General features: G+C 44.8%; 1 protein-coding gene across 1 annotated transcript; it reads right to left on the minus strand.

The window, feature by feature from the left end:
- Nucleotides 1-1432: 1432 nt before the first annotated feature.
- On the minus strand, nt 1433-15843 carry TECTB (tectorin beta). Its single transcript, XM_045025587.1, has 11 exons — nt 15735-15843; nt 14619-14718; nt 12469-12659; nt 11797-11939; nt 11621-11693; nt 7311-7414; nt 7140-7223; nt 6394-6556; nt 3265-3334; nt 2157-2189; nt 1433-1592 (listed from the first exon to the last, which is right to left on the minus strand). The coding sequence occupies exons 2-11, from the start codon at nt 14692-14694 to the stop codon at nt 1540-1542; spliced, it is 990 nt and encodes a 329-aa protein (XP_044881522.1). The 5' UTR covers nt 14695-14718; nt 15735-15843; the 3' UTR covers nt 1433-1539.
- Nucleotides 15844-16784: the final 941 nt, after the last annotated feature.

Consider the following 16784-nt stretch of genomic DNA (forward strand, 5'->3'; position numbering starts at 1 on the left):
GCAAATAAAAACTGACTGTACCTTCTGTATTTATTTTAGTCTCTTTTATCATAGATACATAAAAGTTTGGTGGAAAGACCTATCCATCCATCTCCTGGCCCACTGGAAGAATGTTCCTTTCTGGACATTTTCAAGTGTTTTGTCCCATCTGGTTTCGAATGTGTCAACCAATGGACCTTCCATCACTTCCCATAAGACACTATCCTACAGCCCAACACACGTCACTCCTGGGAAACGGTCATGTCTCCCTCTAGTGGGAGGCCGCAGAGGTGATAAATACCTGCCACCTACTGACAGCTAAGAATCGTTGCTACTCTTATAATTTGTATTGTGATAGTATCTTGGGGCCCCAGCGGAGATCAGGGCCCCATTGTATGAGGTGCTGTTTGAACACTTAAGTCAGGACGCACTTTGGTGGCAGTTGTAGAACAAACTGGAGCTGGATTTGCTTGTGCTGGCTTGCTCAACAAAAGCAACGTAGCAGCACAGCCCCCCAGTTACAAGTCTGCCTGGACCCCTCCATCGGTAGGAGTGGCTGGCCCCCTGCTGTCCCCAGGCTGCCACTCCACTGCTATTTTCAGTGAGCTAGCTTGATCATCTCTAACTTGGGTACGCCTACATGTGCTGCCATCACACCTTCTGATTGGCTCTCCATAGTGAGAGAGTGTCCCTGCCCCAAGGAGCTTGCACTTTGAATACTTCTCTAGTTCAAGGGGTGAGGATTTGTGCCTTTTGTGCTGCTGATCATGCATGTGACCCTTGCTGACAACAGTGGTGTCAGTATATACGGAGCCATGCTAGATTGTATTGATCTCCTTCTCCACAGAGTCAGTTTTTATGGCTAACTTAGTGCAAGTTAATGCAACATTTCCCATTGTGTGGTGCTCAGATCCCTGGTGGACACAAAGGGGTAGGTAGAGGAGGGGAGGTGCACGAGATGTGTGAAGGCTCAGTTCTGTACGGTGCTGAGCATTTGGGCCTGGTCTTGATACTTATGCACATGAATAATCCTATTGACTTCAGTGGGACAGCTCATGTGCTTAAAGTGCTTCACTGGATCATGGCTGAGTGCTCAGCACCTTGCAGGATCGAGTCCTAAACTGAGCTGGGGAAATCTTTAACAAGACCCAGTGGAAGGGGGCTACAGCTGGTGGGCTTTTTGTTTGTTCGTTTGTTTCTGAAGGTGGCTCAGCTTTGGGAAGTGCTGAGTTAGCATGTCCCAGTGTTTCTTACAGAATAGAAACAAGCCCTGTTTCACGCCACCCCAGTTCAAAGGGGAGAAGTGAACAGCACGTGTAAGCCCTCGCCGTTCACTTTTATAACATAACTGCCGAGACTGGGGAAAGAAAGATCAGTGTCATTATTTCCCATTATTATAGAAACAAAAATCAAGCCATGTTTTATTTATTTTTCCTGTAAAACAATACAGTTTTCCCCGCCCCTCCCCACGAGTAAAATAAACATTGTTTTAAGTAGTAAAGTACAGTTACAAAGTGTGGGGGGAGGGGAATGTGTTAAGAACTGCAGCTGGGCTGTCTCTCACAGTAAAACAGCGCAGATTCCAAGTATGAAGATTAGATGACTGAGAATAGCTGCAAGGAAATCACAAAGAGTGAGGTAAGTTCTCAGCTGAAACCTTCAGATGACACACATTATATTCTGTTTAGGTTCTTATCCTGTGCCCATCACCTTGGCATCTGAGCTCCCTAAAGTGACGCGTCCATGTGTTAGGCTTAATATTTAGATTTTGAAATGCGTTTTACAAATCCAACCAGGAATAGAAATGTTTTTGTGGCATTTTTTGTAAGTTAGGGAAAACGTGGGTTTGTTTCTGCATTTGAACATTCTTCTGCAGTGATGGAAACCCCCCAACACAGCAGCATAGGGCTCGTGCATGAAAATACGAGTGAAACTGACACTAAACAGAAAGGGCAACTGCCAGGTCTAGTTTCACTGTCCAAGGTACCTCAAGTGCCAAAAAAAGGAAACAAACCACATAAATGTTGCAAAATAAAAATTGATGTTGAAAATTCTTTCTTCTGTAGGAACCCTGTTTGCTCGGAGTAGATTTACAAGTTTTAAAAAACGCATATGGGCTCGATATGGACAGTTGCTTTCTGGGATGGGCATTTTTGGTGTCTTATTTTGCTCTTTACCTGAGAAGTTGTAGTGACTGGATAAACCTCCGCCTGTATAATATTAGAAAAGAGAACAATTGGATGGCATCGTTTAAAGGAAGGCAAAATCCAGCAGAGTGATTAGGGGGAACAGAACAGATAACATGCAGGAAGTATGTCACATTTTGCCAAGTATTTTCTCTCATGGCTTTAAAATCTCCGCTGTGAACTTCATGCTGAACAGGACTAATCCTCCTCCCGTCTCCGGGGCCTAATTCTCCTCTTGCTTATATTGAGGTAAGTGTGCGTATAGGAACAAGAGCACTGAAGTGGGTGAAGTTACACCAGGGTGAGTGAGAGGAGAATTCTCATTTACACTAAAGGCTTCTTTATACCACTCAGGAAGCATAAAGGGGCTGTAAAGTTGGTGTTGATTTAATTGCCACCTTGGGGTAAAGGGCCACTAGTGAAAATGAGAATTAGGCCCATAGTGTTCAAAGAATCCGCACCAAAAGACTTGCACGTGAAGGCTGCATCCTACAGTCCTAAGAGTGCTAACTTCTGGGCCCTCCTCTAGGGAGAAGTAGGCACTGGTGGACAGACGTGATGGGTTTGAGCTACATTTGTGTGTGTGTGTGTGTGTGTGTGTGTGTGTAGGGGAGGGGGGATATTGCTAGGAGGACCGGCCAGTGGATCCACAGTTGTGCAGATCCACCAGCCAAAGAGGCTTATTCATAGAAACACTTGCAGCACAGCTTCACTAGCAGACTTAGGGAAGAATTCCCCCGCTCCTCCATCACCACAGTGGACCATCCCTGCACGCAGCCCCTTAACCTAGGCTGCATGTGTATTTCAGGATTATAGTCGCTGAACTCTATGGTCGCTTTATCTATGGAGGGACTTTGGAACTGGTCCTTCTACAGCAATTGTAGCAAAATTCTACCCTTCCAAGTAACCACCCAAGTCTAAAGGTTGTTATTTAATTGCTGCTAATCTTCTCCATTCTCTGTCTAGGGACAAATTTATACGGAAGCAGTACCTCTCCCTCTTACTGTCAGCCCTGCCCAGAGAATGACTGACTGGTCCCCTATGTGACACTTTGTAAGAGAGAGAAACTCTTTTCCAAATAGAAAACATCCACACTTACTGTGCACTGCAAATTCCGCTGCTAGAACTCCTCCAGTTTGTTCGGTGCGTCGTTTTCGTTTTTCACATGGCTCAAAAGAAGACAGTCATTTATTTTAAAAAAGAAACCCTGCCGTTTTACTTTGTTAGCAAATGAAATCTCAGCCAGTCCTTGTATTTTGCATTTTGAAAGGAAACCCGACAGACTCCAACAGGGCCAGCCCTAGATATTTTGGTGCCCCCTATGCAGCCCCCCCCCATAAAGCCCCCTTCCCCAACCCTTGCTGCAGTCCCCCAGGATGTAGCTTAGGGGAAGAGGTGGAGTGGGGGCGGGGCTGGGGCGAGGGCTTTGGGGAAGATGCAGAACCGGGGGCAGGGGCAGCTTTCCTGGCCGGCTCGGCCGGCCGAGGGATCAGGCTGGCCAGTGGAACAGCATGCAGCTGCATAGGGTATCAGATTTCCTGGTGCCCTATGCAGCTGCGTGTTTGCGTATGGGTAGGGACAGCCCTGGCCTCCAATTACTAGCTCCTTGCGTCACTCCTGAGAAGGGCAGAGCAGGACCAACGCTCACTTTTCAAAGAGAATCCCTGTTCCATATTGTCTGAGAATCCCGGAGTGGATTCAAATGGGCCATAGGCAGCAGTCCTTCAAAAATGGCCTTCAAATTAATTCGCTGCTGCTCTAAGGTGCTGAAATGACAGCTGCCATCAAGATCCATGTTATGTATCTAACCACAGGCTTGGCCAACCTGCCCTCTCCACAATAGCTTAGAGAAACCCCTTCTAGAGGGGGAAAGCAGGGTTGATCCCCATGTGTTCAATCCTTGGCTGCTCTATAAGGTGATCATTGAGGATACTGCTATGGTTATTGCCAGCTGAGATTCCCGTCCACTGGGGAGTGGCCTGAGACCACCAAATTCATTCCTCGTAGACCACCAAATATGTAGCATAATGCCTTCTGTCACCATTGGTCTTGCACTACAGCCTGAGTCATCTTGCCTGTTCCTGGCCCTTCCAGATCGCATAACTTGTTTATTTTTACACAAGCTACACATGGTAACTTTGGTTTCCAGAAAAATACATGGCTTGTAACCCCAGAGCCACCACCGGTGTTCAAGCTTATCTGCAGCAGACAGGGGGGCAGGGCTTCCTGGTCAGAATGGGCTTCACCAGCTGTTAGACTCCTGGAGCTCTTTGTGTCTGCCAATGAAACAATCCCCATCGTACACCCTCAGGTCAGCTGTAGAAGATTTGTGGCAGCTGAACCCTGATAATGGGAATACTTGGATGTACTGAAACCACCAGCTTGGCTCTCTGTCAGGTTCCATTCCAGGCCCAGGGATTCATAGAAGATTAGGGTTGGAAGGGACCTCAGGTGGTCATCTAGTCCAACCCCCTGCTCAAAGCAGGACCAATCCCCAACTAAATCATCCCAGACAGGGCTTTGTCAAGCCTGACCTTAAAAACCTCTAAGGAAGGAGATTCCACCACCTCCCTAGGTAACCCATTCCAGTGCTTCACCACCCTCCTAGTGAAAAAGTTTTTCCTAATATCCAACCTAAACCTCCCCCTCTGCAACTTGAGACCATTACTCCTTGTTCTGTCATCTGGTACCTCTGAGAACAGTCTAGATCCATCCTCTTTGGAACCCCTTTCGGGTAGTTGAAAGCAGCTATCAAATTCTTCTCTTCTGCAGACTAAGCAATCCCAGTTCGCTCTGCCTCTCCTCATAAGTCTTGTGCTCCGGTCCCTTAATTATTTTTGTTGCCCTCCGCTGGACTCTTTCCAATTTTTCCACATCCTTCTTGTAGTGTGGGCCCTAAAACTGGACACAGTACTCCAAATGAGGCCTCACCAGTGCCGAATAGAGGGGAATGATCACGTCCCTCGATCTGCTGGCAATGCTCTTACTTATACAGTCCAAAATGCTGTTAGCCTTCTTGGCAACAAGGGCACACTGTTGACTCATATCCAGCTTCTCATCCACTTCTTGTCCACTGTAACTAGGTCCTTTTCTGCAGAACTGCTGCCTAGCTACTCGGTCCCTAGTCTGCAGCAGTGCATGGGATTCTTCCATCCTAAGTGCAGGACTCTGCACTTGTCCTTGTTGAACCTCATCAGATTGCTTTTGGCCCAATCCTCTAATTTGTCTAGGTTCCTCTGTATCCTATCCCTACCCTCCAGCGTATCTACCACTCCTCCCAGTTTAGTGTCATCAGCAAACTTGCTGAGGGTGCAGTCCATGCCATCCTCCAGGTCATTAATGAAGATATTGAACAAAACCAGCTCCAGGACCAACCCTTGGGGCACTCTGCTTGATACCGGCTGCCAACTAGACATGGAGCCGTTGATCACTACCCTTTGAGCCCGACGATCTAGCCAGCTTTCTATCCATCTTATAGTCCATTCATCCAGCCCATACTTCTTTAACTTGCTGGCAAGAATACTGTGGGAGACCGTATCAAAAGCTTCGCTAAAGTCAAGTCCACTGCTTTCCCCTCATCTACAGAGCCACTTATCTCATCACCGAAGGCAGTTAGGTTAGTCAGGCATGACTTGCCCTTGGTGAATCCATTCAGGGAGCTTTGTTTGCTTTATTTTCATAAATGATTTTGTTCACTTCTGGCTTCATGTGATGATAAGTGGGACATCCAGGAGGACTGGTAGGAGACTGTTTCCTGGCCTTAGTTACATGTCATGGGTCAGGGCTACAAAAGTTTCATAGAGCTGGTTGGAAAAAACAGCGAACATTTTTTGAAAAACACGTGTGATTTTTGTTTTCTTTTACTGTTTCTTTCAAAATTGTGATAGTTTTTTTTTTCACTCAGCTCTATTGATGGTGGAAAATCCTGAAAAAAATTCTATAAAATATTTCACTGAATTTATTCCATAACCCCCACCCTCCCCAACTGAATCTGCACCAAAACCTGTAATCAAACTTGAAATCAGCCTACTCAATACAGGGACAGTATGTATTGATTCCAGTGGCTGCTCTTACAAGTGCATTGCTTTGGCTCCCTCTAGTGGACAGAACATAACCGTGAAGAAACAGACCAGACCCCCAGATTCCAAACACTTGACTGGGGGCTGACGACCTTGGGATCTGAATTTTTCGCTTGGGCCCATCTCTAATTCTTAGCAGAAGGACTTACCACAGGGCAGGAAAACTTTTCACTGTCACATACGTGTGTCTCACAGTGCAGCCAGACTTTGGACAGTTTGGGGATGTTTTGGAACCGGAAAGCATTGAACTGGAAGGTGGCCCGGCTGTTTTTCCCGTTTTCGTGCACTAAGATAGAGTTGTCTGTCGCGCACCTAGATTGCACATTGAAAAGCATCATGAGAACAGAAACAGCTGCAAGGCCTAACGGCCCTAGATATCTGATGCTCTGCTTTTTTAGCCTTCTCTGAATAGCAGTATCAGGATACTCCCTTTGACTGAGTCTGGAGTGAGACAGGCATTCATAATGCTCTGCTTGAGCCCATCTTGATAGTCATTCTGCTCTTAGCTGCACCATTATGACATACAGGGGAATACATGGGTTGCTTGGGTGTCAGTGAAAGCAGAATGTGATCCCCTCCATACAGCTTCTTCATGCAACCTTCTTACTTTTGGCATCCTTGGATGATTTTACAAACATTGGAGGGACAACATAGTCCTCTAGGTAACAAGCTATTACTTATTAATCTGTCCTGGACTATGTACCTCAGAACCATAACTCCTAGGCCGCTACTCAAACCACAAGACCAATCCCTCTTGTGCACACTTTGTATGACTGTAGACCCTAATATCATGCTTTGCCAACCAGAACAAACATGACCTAAAAACACCCAACTTAATATTCACGTACTCCATCCAAGTAACACATCGTTTGGCCTCACTCATGCCACTACCTACCCTTTTGTGATCAGTGGCCACTGGATTTGGTAGAAATACTCGGACGAAGGTGTTGCCCAGCAGTTGTTCAGAACCACTTTAAACCTGAGAGGAAACCAACCAATACGCCGACATCAGCTACCAGCTATCTGTCAGCAACCATTCCGGGTTGTAAATCAATACGTTTCATACCTGTTACTTAACCCCTTGGCTTCCACTCCAGCAAATACGTCTGAACCAATTTCTGAGGTTTCAACGACAAAGGGAGCCTCTTTTTTACTTGAAAACTTGGCATTCTTTGAGAGAAAGAGGCAGCGTGCATTAATAACACCACCAAAGCAAAGACGTGATTATGTAATAAAGCCAAGCACAGAAAAATGGAGTTCAGAACTCTGGATTCCCCTGCTCGGGGGTGCTCTGATATGGGATCAGACATGATTAGCTTTACATATCACTATATCCATCCATCTTTGCTAACAGCATTTCCCCATAATGTCAGATCACAACTGTCACTGACATGATTAAGGCTTAAATTGCCAAGTCTAGTTGCAGGAGGGCTCAGGAAACCATCTTCCTTTTGTCAGGAAAGGGGCTAGCTGGCTACTTTATGTTTTTGTCCAGCAAGAAAGAAGAGGCTTCTGCAAAAGACAGACTGAGTGTGTTTTGCTGAACTGACAAGGTTTGCATGCTCACGTCCATGGGACCCTGAGCCTCACAGCTTCTCATTGCACTGTAGCAAAACAAAGCGAGTAAGAGCCTGAAACCATGTAAACAAAAGTGTGGTGTACAATTCAAAGCGCTCTCTGTCTGGTTAGATACACAGCCCCAACGCTCTACTGAGCCATCTTTCATCTGTTTCTTCCCTCGCTTTGTTTTCTAACTTTCTCATTCTCTAGCACTTTTCTCTCACATTCCTCTGGACAAAAAAAGCCTTGAGACGTTACAGCTGTCTCTTGTAGCCATAGCTTTGAAATATCCAATAGGCTGCCTGTATTGAACTTACACCTAAAGACTGGACCTAGGCTAACAACCATGGGATGGTCCGTGACATTAAGACTCTACACTGGTTTATAATTGCTTAGCCTTGTTGCTCCAGTGTGATCTGCCCAGGAGCAGCCGGAAGAATTCTGAGTCAGGCAAAATCCCTCTTGCAGTGAACCGCTGAAGTGCGCACTCCTGCCCCTCGTGTCAAGTACACTCACTCCACCACATCTGCTGCATTGGCCTCGTCCCAGTAGCAACCTATTGACATGGGTTGTTTTGTAAAACAGCAGGTGCTTTCTATTTGGAGGGCTCTGGCACATTCCTCAGGGTTTAGGACTTGGAAGGGAAAATGTAGGGCTCCATGCTGCCCTCTGCTGGGAGAAAGCAGAATTTTCTACAGCCTTTTTTACAACACAAGGTAATAATAAATAATAGGAGATATACCCATCTCCTAGAACTGGAAGGGACCCTGAAAGGTCATTGAGTCCAGCCCCCTGCCTTCACTAGCAGGACCAAGTACTGATTTTTGCCCCAGATACCTAGGTGGCTCCCTCAAGGATTAAACTCACAACCCTGAGTTTAACAGGCCAATGCTCAAACCACTGAGCTATCCCTCCCCCCATAATGTTAAGCATCCTGAAGACACTGGGGAACGTATTTGTTATCTTTGGCCTGAGGTGATTAACATATTTGAAGGCATGAGACAGCCATAAGCCTAACTCAACATGTTGTTTTAAGATGCCAGCATAGATACTATGACATTCTCTGCCAAGAAACAGAAGGAACCTCTAGGTAATGCTGAAGCTACAAGTGGGCTGAGCATCATTAATCCTAACCCTGCAATGAGCTGCACTTGTGAAGCTGGTTTTCCTGACCTGTATCACTTGACATTGATTTTTCTATTCGTTTCTTCCCGTGGTTTGTTTATTTCATTATGACTTTCATAGGTGCCCACACCAAATTGTGCAGGTGAAAATGTTTATGTGGCATGTTACGGAGTCTGTGTGCACAAAGGGCCATTTGGGCAATCAAAGCAGTTGCATGCAAATGGTTCTAAAATTCAAGCCCCTTATGCTTTTTAGTTTCATTCTGAGCCATTTGGCATCACCATGAGAGCGATTAGCAGAGATGGGAGGATCCATTTAGTGATAAAACAATATTATGCCCCAAACTGGAGCTGTTTGAATAGTACAAAGAATGGAGCTGATTGCAAAACAATTTCCATCCTGCAAGACATTTTGATATTTTGACCTTTTCTTTTCATCTTCAGTTGGGGTGAAAATGAAGTATCAAAGCTTTTCACTGAACGAAAAGTTCCAAAAATTTTTTTTGGGAAATGTTCTGTTTCAATCCAATGTAATGTTTCATTTCCTTTCTGCTCAGTGTTAATCTATGAGCTGCTGCAGTGCCCCCATGGGGATTGTAGCTCTGGGTCCCTCGTTCCATTATTCTTCCCTATGGGCCCTCTGCTCTGTACAGAGTATGCCCCCCCGCAAACTATAAGCTGGTCTAACCCTGCTCTATGATGCACTACAATAGCTGTAAGAACCTGCCATGCTAGAACCTGGGGTTCTGGGTCACTGATGCCATCGCATCACCACAGAAGGCTTAGGAGGACCCTGTGATGCTGGTAGAGTGACCAGATGTCCCGATTTTATAGGGACAGTCCCAATTTTGGGGTCTTTTTCTAATATAGGCTCCTATTACCCCCCACCCCCGTCCTGATTTTTCACATTTGCTGTCTGGTCACCCTGGATGCTGGGCTCAGTAGGAGGTAACGCCCAGCAGGACTTGAGTGGTGGCTCCTCGCAGCCCACTGACTGTGTGGCACCAGTACTTAAGCCAGGAAGCCATTACAGGGAGCTGTCTAAGAAACAACATAGACTGCCTGCCTGCCTCTGCTTCAGACCCTCTGTGTAAGAGACCCGAGACTCCGGCTTCTGTCTCCTGACACCTGTCTCCTGACACCTGTCTCCTGCTTTGCCTTCTGGCCTGTCTTGGACTCCGGCTTCCTGGGACCCGACCGGGCCTGACTCCCGCTCTGACCACTCAGGTTGTGACAGTAGCTCAGCAATGAGGAGAAAAGAAACCGCACTGTCTCATGAGAGAATGAGTCTGGCTTGGAAGCTGGGCCCACTTGGGCAAATGGGGGCATGAGTGACCCGGAACTACAACTCCCATGAGGCACCATGGCAGCTATTTTGGGGCTGGTGGAAAGTTCCACCAAAACTGAGCTTTTTTCCCCATGTTCTAAAGAGAAAATGTTTTGTTCAGAATATTTTGAGCAGCCCTAAGAAAGTAGTGATTCACTTATGTTTTGCCAATACATGTCATGAGTTAGCTCCACACTTATTCATAGTGGTCATTATTTGTGGTCTGTAAGCACTCTCGGAGAACTATTGGCTGTTTGTGACTCCTCCTTGGAGCCTCAAGAAATTTAGTTCAAATAATTAACTTGGCTAAAGAACAGACTGGAAATACCTTGTTCATTCTCCATCATTTGTTGTTCTCCCATCATTTAGCCAGGAACTAGCAACAGTACTGTGGTACTTAACAAATCTGTCACACACCACAAATAATGAACATAAGCAGGGACCAATGCCTTTGGTTGTCGGTTCCCTAAAACCAGCGGGGATGGGGAAGATTCCACTGGTACCCTAAATCCAGTATGCATAGGGGAAGCTTCCATCTATCCAAGCCCTGCAGAGGATCCATATTCAAAGCCTCCCCATAGCCTGGCCTCAGGATTTGGCTCCATGTCATTACTAGTCATTAGTGTTGCGTTTCATTCATGCAAAATCTAAGCTACTGAGTTACCTTCCACTTACCCTGTGATTTGATGGAAATAGATTCAGGGGTTGGTTGCTGCTCTGCCAATACAGACAGACCCCTCCCACCTCCCGAAAAGGTGGCAGAACTTTAAAAGAAAATCTTGCTGGCATGGGGCAAACATTGGAAATCAAATCCAGTGTGAACTAAAGATCTCAGGGGAACACTAAACAGCCAGCTCATCAGAGAACAGCTAAGCAAATTTCAGGAGGAATGAAAGGGGCTTCTATATTTAGTGAGACTGGAGGATAGCAGCAGTGTCTGTGGATTCATACTATTCTTTGTTTAGGCTAGAAGCAAAGTTTGGCTGTTTCTTCTGACAAAAATCAAATCTGTAACCATGCAAGAGAGAAACACGCCTCTAGTCAGTGAAATCTGTGCCACAAAGGGACATTACGTGTTTTTAAAATGGTATATGAGCTACTCTGTTCCATCTAAATTGACCCTTATTAATTTATTAGAAATAAGGCCCCTCTATAAATCCCATGTTAATTATCTGCTACATAGTGACAGTGTGCTCAGTACCGTACAAAACAGAGGCTATGTGCTCCTTTTCCCATGGTGCTTATGGCTGGATTCCCTTCTCACGGATGCTGGTGGAAATATGGAATGGCTCCCATGAAGTGAGTGGACTCACCCCAGTGTGCAGGCTCTGACAGACTAAATACCAGATGACAAGGAGCACTTACAGAGTAGAAGTTGAGGGATAATTGACTTTCAAATGAACCGGAGCTCCCATTCTTCACATGGACTGTCGCCACTCTAGAAAATTGAGAAAATTTCGTATGACTGCAACATATGCTATTGATAATGGAGCCAGCCCTGTGCTGAAAATGGGGGAGTCTGTTCCTCCTGGTGGAGTTACCTTTGGTCAAAGGCAGCCTGGTTGACCAAGTAGTTTGCATGGTAAGTGCAGGTGAATGAATAATTCACAGGCTGGCTCTTCACAATTACCGAGCTGTCGTTGGAGACGATGGAGTTGTAGAAGTGATAGATAGGGTTTTTAAACTGCAGTCGGGGGAACAAAGAGAGAAATGCTGGCAGTGAAAATTGGATGCAAACTGGGACCTCTGCCCGCCATTTGAAACAGGAAAAGGCAGTTCTCGTGTCATAAATGATCAGCACAACAATCTGTTCTGGTTCTTTATGCATTTGTGTTACGTTAGAGCCTTGAGGCCCCATTTGCCGAGAGCTGGGCACACAAGTAATGAAAACTGTAATGTTAGTACAGGCACACGTAGATGAATTGTACATGGACCTAACCCCATGTGCATTTTGGCTGTGCCAGGGAGCAGGACCATCTGACTTCTCACATAAGTGTCAGTGATCCATGATACCGAAAAGCACTAGAGCTTTTGACAAATCGTCAGAGTTTATATCCTCTCTGCCTCAGTTACAGCACATATAGCCTGACCCAAAGAACATTAATGGTCATGGGAATCTTTCCACTGACTTCAGTGGGCTTTGGAATGGGCCCAGGCTGTACAAAGTAGCTGCCAACTCTTGGGACGTGAATTGTTGCCCATGACGTACTTACCTCTGATTGAGTTCCACAGTAGGACTTGTTTTTGGGCGATAAATCTGGAATCGTGAATTGGTAGTATCCCGAATCATGAACCCCATTGTAGCAAACGCCTCCAAGAGCCAACTGATTAACCTCCCATCCAAAGGGACATTCGGGAATTTTTGTAATGATGGTTTTAGGATAGCAATACACCAAAATAATGTCTAAAAGGAAAAAATACAGGTATTCTAAGTTGCATTTTCCTGCTGAGACTGATCTAGATCTGAACTTTGTGGGTAGTGTTTGCATCTGGAGTTTACATTTGGACCTGCCTTTACCTCAAACTGGATTAAGGATCTGATTCAGGACCACTGATGTCAATGGACGTTTATCTACTAACTTTAAAGGAAGCCTGTTTGAGGCCTATGGGAGTTTGGCATTTGAATCCCATTGGATTTATATCTATTGGGAGTTGCCTGGCTAAACCCCTTTAGGTGTCTTTGAAAATCCAATCCACTAGCCTAAATCTATAGAGCAAACCATCATAATCTAAATTCTTTGGGTGAAATTCTGTCCCCATTGGAGTCTGGGGGAGTTTTGCCTTTGACTTCAGAGGGGGCAGAATTTCACCCTTTGTGTAAATGTTATTAAAATTAGAACAGCTAATCAAAGAACAAAGAAAAAATAAAGTGAAATCATACTATAATGAAACTGGTCAGATTAGAATATGTTAATGTTATGGGCCCAGATCTTTAGCTGGTGTCAATTAGCATATCACCATTGACTTCACTGGAAATAACCTGGGCAAGTGTGTTTGTTGTCTTCAGTAGACTTACATCTATTCATAGCAGCTTTAGATCCAGGCCATACCATTACTAAAGGTTTGTATATTAATACCCATCGCTGTAGATACAGTGCCAATGTAAACATAACTGTCACAATTTTCAAGCCAAAATGCAGCGTGCAAAAGATGAAACAAACAGACCAACCTTTTTAATAATGATCAGTACAGAGACGTGAACATGAACTTGAACATGAAGATGAAGGACAGATATTACACATCTCAGCTATAGGGTTGCTTACTTGGTCTTGCGGGGATAGTGTGTCTTATTTACATGGAATCAGGTTGCATGAATTTGAATATATAAAAAGTAAAAGCAGCCTAAACACTGGTGGGCTGAAAATTAATAAGACTGCCAATTACAGAAACAAAATATTGTTTAAAAAAAACCCCAAACCAAAGAATACAGATGCTTATGGGATACATAGGGCTTGATCCTGAATTCACTGAATATCCACCGGCTTTGCTTTGAGTTGTAGGTGCTCAAGGAAGACAGGATTGAGAATGTAGTTGTGGAGACATTAATAATTTCCACTTTTTTAAAATCAATGAACTTTCAAAACTGATCCTCTCTGTAAATGCGCTCTGATCCTACACCCACACAAGTAACTCTGCACACATTAGTAGACCTACTGTGGGACTACTCACATGAGTAAAGCTCCTTACTCATGAGCATCTGTTAAAATTCATCAATAGCTCATGGAAATGATTCCTGCTGATCCATTTTGTTGACACAAACACCGTGGACATGCAGATAAAGTGATACTTCATATTCTAAGGGCCCCTGGATAAATTTCTAATACATGTTCTCTAATTTTTGAAAGTTGCAAGCCAAGGTCCCAGTCCTGCACTTAATCAATTGGGCTCCCAGGCAGAATTCAGTGGAGGATCAGAAAGTTACCCCCACCCCCAATACATACCCTGGTTATATATGTTAGGTTTCCAGCCCTACAAACCCTTAGGCACACCAGTAGTCCAACTGGAGTCAATGAAACTACTCACATGAGTAACGCCTGCTTATGTGGCAAGGTGCAGGATGTAGCCCTTGATATGTTAGAATGCTTTATAGTCATTTCTATTTTCAGGGCTGTTTTAGGCCCTGATCCTGCAGAGATGCACACGTGCTTAACTTTATGCACTGTGACTGCGCCTTAGTTTGTTTTCTGTGCTAGCTGAGACTAAAGTCAGACCAATAAAAACGGTGCCAGAATTAAAAACTTGAGAGCCTAGAATTTAAATCCCTCAAGACAGATATTTCATTGCTACCTAACCAGAAACCCTTTGGCTTCTTTTAACTGTGAGAGAAGATCTTATTTAGAAAAATAAATCGAAGTTATTTTACCTGCTTTATTTGGATTGCAAGGGGCTGCAAAGGCTTGAACCAAGATGTCCAGCAGATAAAGAGCAACAATCACCATTTCTTCCAAGGGGCCGGGAATACACTGGTAAGAAAAACAGAGTTTGCCTTTTAGGATGCTGCTGGGTCTTAACACATTTTTTTAAAATGTTGATTTTTTTTCCATTTCCATATGAAATTTTCCATTAATTGCAATCATAGAATTGTAGATGTGGTTTCATATACTCCTTAGTCACTATTGGAAAAATCATTTTGTGATACTGATACGTCATCCAGCTTGATTGCAATTGCTGCTCAGAAATATTTACTGAGCACTTCTGCCTCTTTGGCATCATTAGTGAGAATTTTAGCATCTGAGTCTAGTAATGGATCTGTACCACGGCTAGGGTTTTTTGTTTTTTTGTTTCGGTTCCTATAAAAGTCACAGAACAAAAGAGCTACAAATATGAATGAATCGAAATTAGACAATGAATATGAAGGAAAAAAGACAAGCAGGAAAAACAAAATCAAGCAAGAAAATAAGAAGAAAAGAGAGAAGAGCTAATTGGAAGGAGGAAGAAGTGTAGAGGTGAGTAAAAATACATACTTTACTTAGCCAACTAGAGAAACTATTCCCGTATTCAGTCCGGCTGGTTGTTATCCTGCAATATATCTCTCACTCTCTCATGCAAAGCAGTTGAGTGAACGATGCAATTTCTCCTTTAATATTAGCCTTTGGGTTTGCAAAATAGCAATATGAATTAATAGTATTAAGAGTTCAGCCACCTGCAAGCTGCTCTGCCCCAATGCAGGCATATCCCAGCACAGAACAGCTTGCAGGATCAAATACTTGTATTTTTCCACATTAGACACTTTTTAGGTAATTCCTCTAGCTTACACAGATCGCTCAGCAGACAGAAATAACAAGTAGCATTTAGCCAATAATGTGCCCCGATAGAGAAACGATTTTTTCCTTGGAATTAGTATTTTCAACACAAAAACATTTTCAATCAATCAGCCTGTTTTTCTAATAATATATAAACTGTTTATAATGTATATCCAAGTGACAAGTCCTTTTAAAAAAAATCACATGCACCTATAAGAAGTTAAGGAATAATATACCTTAAGACAAGAACAGGCAAAGGATTCAGGTGTTCATTCTCCCTGTTTTACTCTGTTAGCTGTGTATCTGCTCTTCCCAAGATGTCCTTCTTTCAAATGAATCCAGCTGGCGTCATCGTCACTTTATATAGGCCATCTTGTGAAAGGGACCCATCTTTGGTTAAAGCTCAATCAAGCAGTAGTATCCAATAGGGTAGGATGGTCAAAAAGAATTGTACAAAGTAACTGAATGGAAAGTTCAGTTCCCCTGCTCTAGATTAGACATTATTAATGATATCTGAATGAGGTTTACACATATTTATTATGGTCTTCAAACAGAGTTGTGCTAACGGTATCAAAGTTGCACCAAATTTGTTTTACATCTTACCTGGGAAGATAGTATGTGGATTTTTATTTATTGGCAGAAAGCCAGTTGCCTGCTGGCTGAAACCTGCTTGCTTAAAAGACACTGAATACCCCTTGGGTGAGAATTTCAAACAGGTACAAGGGAACTATGTGTCAGGAAGCAGGACTTGCGGCAGACCCACTCTCCAGGCAATCTAATGAGTGCAGCTAGCCTTTAGCAGGCTGCCTGATTCACTCCATTGCCTGGCTGGTTGGACGGATCAGCAGACTGGCTCTTCAGACCAGCTGCAGCAGCAGTTCACTGGCCGCTCAAAGCATTTGCCCAGTTATGATAGGTCCTGTGCCTGCTTGGTCCCAGGGCCGCCCAGAGGATTCAGGGGTCCTGGGGAAAAGTGGGGGAGCTGCGGCGCTTGTACTCACCCAGTGGCGGTCTGGGTCTTTGATGGCATTTCGGCGGTGGAGGGCCCTTCAGTCGCTCCGCGTCTTCGGCAGCACTGAAAGGCCCCCCGCCACCGAAATGCCGCCGAAGACCCAGACTGCCGCCAGGCCAGGCCTTGCGGGGCATTTCGGCAGCAGGGGGCCCTTCAGTCACTCCACGTCTTCGGCAGCATTGAAGGGCCCCCCGCCGCCGAAATGCCGGCTGAAGACCTGGATCGCCACCAGGCCAGGGCTCGCGAGGCCCCTGTGGGGCCCAGGGCCTGGACC

Source organism: Mauremys mutica, chromosome 7 (genome assembly GCF_020497125.1).
Source record: "Mauremys mutica isolate MM-2020 ecotype Southern chromosome 7, ASM2049712v1, whole genome shotgun sequence".
Classification (NCBI taxonomy): domain Eukaryota; kingdom Metazoa; phylum Chordata; order Testudines; family Geoemydidae; genus Mauremys; species Mauremys mutica.

What these genes read in the sequence shown, in the direction of transcription:
- TECTB (XM_045025587.1), bottom strand. Translation starts at nt 14,694, where the DNA reads ATGGTGATTGTTGCTCTTTATCTGCTGGACATCTTGGTTCAAGCCTTT. An exon ending in ACTGTGGAACTCAATCAGAG is followed by an intron (nt 11,940 to 12,468) that starts GTAAGTACGTCA and finishes CCCCGACTGCAG; the next exon opens with TTTAAAAACCCTATCTATCA. An exon ending in TATCCCTCAACTTCTACTCT is followed by an intron (nt 7,415 to 11,620) that starts GTAAGTGCTCCT and finishes TTTCTCTCAAAG; the next exon opens with AATGCCAAGTTTTCAAGTAA.